The following is a 7,500-nucleotide window of genomic DNA, read 5'->3' as shown; positions in this document are numbered from 1 at the left end:
ATGGGGTCTGCGGTTTATCATCCTTATCCAAGAAGACAAGAGTCAAACCATTTAGAGATGTCATGACAAAGGCAGCACTTTCTGCTCAGTTATTTTAAAGTGCCCCTGTGACCAAAAAATCAATTCATATCTTTGAATTTCAAAACTACATGTATGTTAACAAAACACTAAGTGACCCACGTTTTAAGCCTTGATTTCAAAAAGACACCTGTTTATTTTAACTGTAATTTTCCTATTTAATGGTCCGCCATTACTAACATTATGTTCTTGAGAGAGCTGGATCGAGGAGAAAATGACGTCAAAGGCTCACTAGTTTAAGAATGCAATACGTGTGTACGCCACAGAATTAATATGCAGCACGGGGGTTTTGGGCTTTCAGACTTTTAAACTCTCGCTTTGCTTATATAATAAGCTGCCTTCACACGCTGAAATTTTAAGCTAGTGAGCCTCTGACGTCACTTTTCCCTGGATCCAACCGTCTTAGGTCTAATCGGTCAGTTTTGAACGTGAGTAATGGCGGACTGTGAAATCCAAGCTCAAAATTTTGCCAGTCAGGTGTTAAGCAAACACACTTTCAAAATCTGAAAGAAAAAAGGAAGTGGTTTTTTTGATCACAGGGGCATTTTAAGACCCCAATAATTGTTGGTCTGGTGGGAGTCAAACTCACGACCTCCTGCATTGCAGCCCATTGCTCAACCAACTGAGCCACCAGTGCTCTTGGAACTACACTAGTGCATACTAAATTTTGGTGTAACTTTTAGGGTATAGATGTAGGCTTGCACAAGAGATTCAATTGTACATAAAATATTGAGTACATGTATAGAAATTTAAGGGAAGAATCATTTACCAAAGCTGGCCCCAGTTGTTCTAAAGATGGATAACACTCGATACAAGTTAAATCACTATCCACTGGATAGCGCAATAAATATAGGTTTCTCTACAACTTATTCAGTGGATAGTGATTATCCAGTGGATAGCACTATCCATCCACTCCTTCATTTTCCCATTGTGGATACCCCTTGGCCGATAATTCTAAAAAGCATTACAAGGGTAATACACTTACAAACTAAAGTTGTCTAATTTGCTTATTAAAAATTGCTGCTTTTCCTTTTGGTACATGTAGGTCACATCAAGCACTGAACGATGTAGTCAAGTCAGTTCAAATCCATATGGGTAAGTACAGTGTCTTTCAATTGTTGAAGGTTTTGTGATAGTGTTTATGTTGCATTAAAGAAAATTGATGCGAACTGGAAATTAAGTAAGGTAAGTGAGATTAATAGTGGATATTACATGGCCATGTAAGGTAAGAAATTTATCTTCAAGCGCTGAGAAATAATTTCTTATCTCATGTACAACAAGTATCTTTGGGTAGTGGAAAGCAATCAAATGCGGTGTAGCAAAATTAAATGTAACATAGCGAGGGATTATTTCCACAGAGTCCGAAAACTGTTCAAGTTGAAGCTAAATGGTGGGAATGTAATACGCGCTGTAAATATCTGGGCCGTGTCCTTAATGAGATATGCTGCTGCGTTTATCAAATGGTCTTGTGAAGAACTACACTGTAAGAAACCTCAAACGGAAAACCAGAAACTATCTCGCCTTGTATAATGCGTTCATGATCCCCGCAATAGTATCGCAAGGCTCTATCTCCAGCCAATTACTGTGGCCCCGTTTTTATCCTCTCAGCCACGATACACAACAGAAGACAGACCACAACATCGGGAACTATGTGCCCTACTCTTAGCGACAAGTGTGTGGGTTCTTTTACGTCCCACAGGATTATAAACATTGAAGGGTTGTGAGACAGGACCTTATCGTCCTTATCCGAGAAGACTTGAAAGGCTAACCATTTGCAGACCGTGAGTGTTGGTCCGGCCGGAGTTAAACTCACAACCTTCCACGTGACAGTCCAGAGCTCAACCAACTGAGCCACCGTGCTCAGCGACAAGGGTTTGAGTAGTTCAAAGAGCAGAGTGAAATGTTTTCAACCTTTGTAGTGCAGACATGATGCAGTGCTCTCAGAGCTTTTATTTTTAAATTAGCTCATTACAAATCATTAGCTCGTTTTAGCTTATAATGTACCTCATTGTGGGTCATTGAAGGCCATTGTAGGTGGTTGTAGGTCAGTTCTTGTTTTGTGTAATTCCTTTAATATTATTCCTTTAACTATTATTGCGTTCGAGGTACGAGAACGCAACCCCTAATTTGTGTTGTAAGGGAAGTTTTTTCGAGATTGCATTTTCGTCGTCGACACACTTTTGCCTCGCTTTGAGGCGCTTGGTTACATTTTGCCTCACTTTGACGAACTATCGCACGTGGTGATTTGTGCGTCGTCGGCGTTCATTATTCTAGCTTTTGGTGAGGTGTGATAATCTTCCATCGTTCATCGTTGAAAAGAGCTGAAAGATTGCTGAAGGTCTGTCAACTGAAGTCGGTAAAATTTTACTTTGGATTAAGCATGGTTCGTCACTGTCCTTGGAAAATGTGTGCGACTCCTTGCGCTTGCATCAAACCGGGTTTTGCTCGGCGGCCATTGTGCCACAAAGTAAATCTACCGAGTTGTGAAGCTTGGCGGCCGTTGTGCCACAAAGTAAATCTACCGAGATATGACGCTCGTCTATGACGCTCGTCGGCGCCATTTCATCATGACTTGTGATATTTACGGCATTGAAATTTATTGTGTCCCAGGGTTCAGCACAGAAAAGTAATCTTAGGTCTTTAATACCACAAGCTGAAAAGACTTGCAAGTAACAGTTTCATTTTAGAGTAATTTTCAGTAGTTGTCTACTTGTAGAATTCCAAATAAATAGTTAATGATTACGTCTAACAAGTTGTCACGTTCATAGATGCAGTACAGTGGAATTAGATTGTTATATCGAGGTATCATTATAACGAGACTCCCAATATAACGATATTGCCTTAAAATAACCGAAAATATCTTTATATCGAGGTAAAATGAACATGTGCTTTTTTACTACTGTACATATTGTTTAATTAAACTTGTAATGAGTATCAAATGACTCACAATTTGCAAAGCATTAGACGTTATCAAGGTTACACAACAAAGTCTGTGGTATGAATCGTAAAAGGGAAACAAAACAAAACAAAGCTTGAACATTTGAAGTTGTATCAGTGTACTGATGCTGTAATATCGTTATATCGGGGAAGATTTTACGCTCGTTACGCTAAGAACTCAGCTTTATAGCGGGAATATCGTTATATTGAAGATCGTTATATCGGGGTTCTGTCCCATACATTTTACTGTAACTTTTGCCAGGACATAGCATGTTTATCTTTATACCGGGATATCGTTATATCGAGGATCGTTGTATCGGGGTTCCACTGTAATAACATTTCCCTATCGCACGAACCATCCACCCTCCCCTCTCAGTTGCTACCTGTACCAAACCTGTACCGTCCTACAAACATCGAACGCACTCTCCTAAGCTTCAATTACCCCTAGTTATACCGGTATAGGATTGCTTTTATATAATATACAGAGATTGAAAAAGTTGAGTCTAAATGAACTTCTCACAGGTCTTGTTTAATACTGTTAAAACGTTTCGACCTTCGGGCTTCTTCAGTACACGTTAAGAAATTACCTGGTAAAAGCTAAGATTGATGCTGTGTTGTTTATACAAAGTTATAAGACAAAAGGTGCAAGAGATCGTATTACGTAATATGTAAAAATGAAATTTGATAAAAATCTAAGTTACAAAAAAATCGAACAGCTAAAGAACTTTGTGAGAAATCAAGGTAACGATCTAGATGAGCTGAGAAAGTCCGTGAACTTCAATGACAATGACATAAATTAATTGAAGCAATCTATAAAGAAGATAGGAGATGAGACAGGACAAGGTACTGACTGCAAATAACTCAATCAACGCAACCAGAGAAAAACTTCAGCAACAAGTAGAAGAATCTCGACATTTAGAAGAAGAACTTGACAACTTGGAGCAATATAGTCGAAAGAACTCGCTGGAAATACATGGAGTGCCACAAGATGCCTACACTAGCGCCTTCCACAGAACACGTAGTTATAAAAGTGGCTGAAGCTTTAAATATCACCGTTGAACCGGAGGACATAGAAATTTCGCACAAAAGATATCGAGGTAAAGCCATAATCGCAAAATTCGTGAATCACAAAGTAAAATGTAAACTTTACAAGGAACGGACAAAATTGAAAAGCGTCAAGCTATGCGACATCCTTCCCAGTTACCCAGCGACAAGTAGTAGGAATCATCGAATATATTTGAATGAAAACTTGACTATACGCAGAAAGCATGTCTTAGAGGAGGCAAGCCGGCGGAAAAGGGATGGGACTCTATTCAGTGTATGGACATTTGACGGTAAGATCTTTGTTAAGACATCTCCTACTGGAAATCCATCCAAAATCTTGAGTGTCAACGATCTTGACAACCTTTAGAGAAGACCAAATCAGGTGCTTTTACCATCTCTCATATTCAAACTAAACAGAAATGTATCCGGGTGATGCGCGTCGCTTCTTCCTGTTTTTGCTTCTGCTTCTGGTAAGTGCTGTGGTGAATTTAATGTCAGATGTTATTGTAATTTGTTTCGTTTGTGTGTACAAACTAAATTGAATTGCGGGATTAAGTTGATCAGTACTGTGCAGGCAGAAACGGTAGTGATTTTTATGCAGGAAATATTAAACTCTTTTAGCTTTTTACATTATGAAGACGCAAATTGCACTTTGCAGGGCTCCGCCTATGATCTCGACGGACTAAATCATTGTAAAAACACGGAAATACTGTATTCTCAGATGAATTAGTGATCGGTTCGTTAAACGCAAGGGGACTGTCAAACAATATGAAAAGGCAAGAAGTATTTAGATGGTTGAAAAACAAAAAAATTAATACTCGATTTCTTTTTACCAGAAGTCCATTGTTCAAAGGATAAAGAAGCAATTTGGTCTGCAGAATGGGGGTACACAGCAATTTGTAGTAGTCTTTCTAGTGCCAGTGCTGGTGTAAGCATACTCTTTAATAATAACTTCGTGTTTCAACTGCTTAAAACCTTTTCAGACCCAAATGGTAGGTTCGTAATCACTGATATTAAAACAGAGAGTAAGACCTTGACACTGGTAAATATTTATGCTCCAAATAATGACGACCCTTCATTCTTTAAATCAGTTCTAAAAATGCTTCTTTCTTTTGAGTGAGAGGAATGTGTGTGGGGTGGCGATTTTAACTTTGTTTTAGATGTACAAAAAGATAAGCAAGGTGGGAGGCCAGTAACACATGAAAAATCTTTGGAAAAAGCTAAGTACAATGTACATAATAGATTCTTTGGACTTAGTTGACGTATGGCGCATGCTTAACCCTGATGCGAGACATTTCACTTGGAGAAGAAGTTGCCCGGAGATAAAATGCCGTTTAGATTTCTTCTTGATCAGCTCAAGCTTAATTCCAGCTGTCACAAGTGCAGATATCTTGACAGGTTTTAAATCAGACCATTCTCTCATTACTCTCACCCGAATGAATAACTCAAACCCTAGGGGACCAGGTTTTTGGAAACTAAATGCCTCGTTGTTGCCTGATGAGGAATATATTGACTTAATTAAGAAAACAATTAACGAAGTAGCAAAAGAATACGAAAACAATAACAAGGTTGAAGCCAACCTTCTATGGGATACCATGAAAATGAAAATCAGGTCAAGTTCACTATGTTATGCAAGACAAAAAAAAAACAAAATGTCATCGAAAGAGAATTACTTAGAGAAAAAAATTACATACCTTCAGAAAAGATTAGATGAGGCTAATGTGATGGCAATGGAAAAACAGCAAATCACTGAAGAAATAGGTATCTTAAATTCACATGAAATTTCTAAATATAAAACAAAGGGCGCGATTATACGTTCTAGAGCACGTTGGTATAATGACGGCGAAAAAAATACAAAATATTTCCTTAACCTAGAAAAACGGCGTTTAAAACAGAAAACTATAAAATGCTTGCACCTGTCAGACAATGAAGTTATAATTACGGATGAAGAAATTTTAAAGGAAGCCAAATCATTTTACCAAAAGCTATACTCTTCAACAGTGTCATCAATCGATAACCAATGTGATGAAGTTTTCTTTCCCCTTGGGAACATCGAAACACTGACCGAACTAGAGCAAAACGAGTGTGGATGCCTCTTGACGGAGGCTGAATGTTGGGAAAGTCTTAAATCCATGCACCTAAATAAAAGCCCAGGAACGGATGGTTTATCGCCGGAGTTTTACAAAGTATTCTGGAAGGACATAATATTATCTTCCCATCTTCTAAATGCTTTAAACCATGCATACATAAAGGGTTGTCTATCAATCACCGAGAGGAGAGGAATAATTACTTTAATACCTAAAAAGCATAAACCGGTAAATAAATTAAACAACTGGCGTCCCATTACTCTCCTTAACGAGATGCTTCCGTGAAGCATATACTGGGTTGCCTGTGGTACGTGTTACAGAAAATCAGAAGGCACTGAATTGTGTGGTATTGAAATACAGCATTCCAGTCTCCGAAGAATAACAAATAAAAGAGAAGCGAGAAACATTGGCTTCTGGGCTGACATGTTGATACTTTTCAAGTTCCCTCACAACTTCTTTTCACCACAAGTGTGCCTTCTGAGCATCTGACTGCTTTGTAATACTAAAATTCACTGAAGTTAAGCACTTTCGGTCGGGGTTAGTGTCAGGATGGGAGACCAAAACAATAAACCCCACATAAAACACAAGCATCTGACCGAAAATACTATTAACGAAAGTGACATGCCGGAATTCAGCGGGCACTGTGATTAAGTTACCGCGGCATGTTTACTCGCCAAACAGTGAAGTATCTGTGTCAAATGATGGCAAGATACCGGGTTTTTGTAAGTTTCTTTTTCGGTCAAGTGTTATAAAGTTTGACAATGAAATGAGCGAAGTCAAAACAAAGATCACAATCGCCCAACTCTTGTTTATGCAAAGTCAAAATTTACTCTCCAAGACGCGTACGACGTTATTATTTTATCACCAGGTAATTCCATCATTTTGGAAATAGCAGCTACTTTATTATTCATCTGCGTCACAATTTTTCACAGATTTTGGGGCTCATTTTGTTGAAACTCAAGCACGCTTCCAACAGGCTTGTGAACCCTTCCTGCTTACAGTGCAATACTAAAAAACTTCTCCCATATCACATTTCAACCTTAAGCTCGAAAATTCAATACACAACATGATATTATAATTCACAAGGGCAGAAAATACCACAGAATCCTTTTCCAGCGAAAAATTTATTGAAACAAACAACATATTTGCTCTTAGAGGCGAAAACCTATTCCTATTTCATTGCGTGCATGAAGACAAGAAACTCAATCGTGTCAAATTACCATGTACTTCAGGTAAATACAGCTCACTTTGATTTCTGCTCGACGGGTGATAGATTGTTGTCGAAGTCCATTTCTTGTCGCTTTTACGATTCCACTTATTTGTTTTCACTGCCTGCCTAGTTTATCCAACTCAC

General features: G+C 38.5%; 1 protein-coding gene across 4 annotated transcripts in view; it reads left to right on the top strand.

The window, feature by feature from the left end:
- LOC138000812 (ubiquitin carboxyl-terminal hydrolase 15-like) overlaps positions 1–7,500 on the top strand; it is a 199,672-nt gene that overhangs the window by 59,716 nt on the left and 132,456 nt on the right. For all 4 annotated transcript variants that reach the window (XM_068847466.1, XM_068847465.1, XM_068847468.1 and 1 more), the window contains one exon: positions 1,124–1,173. In XM_068847466.1, coding sequence (XP_068703567.1) covers positions 1,124–1,173 — 50 coding nt within the window. The remainder of the gene's footprint in view (positions 1–1,123; positions 1,174–7,500) is intronic.

This window comes from Montipora foliosa, chromosome 4 (genome assembly GCF_036669935.1).
Source record: "Montipora foliosa isolate CH-2021 chromosome 4, ASM3666993v2, whole genome shotgun sequence".
Classification (NCBI taxonomy): Eukaryota; Metazoa; Cnidaria; class Anthozoa; order Scleractinia; family Acroporidae; genus Montipora; species Montipora foliosa.
This window is presented reverse-complemented; position numbering and strand designations above follow the sequence as displayed.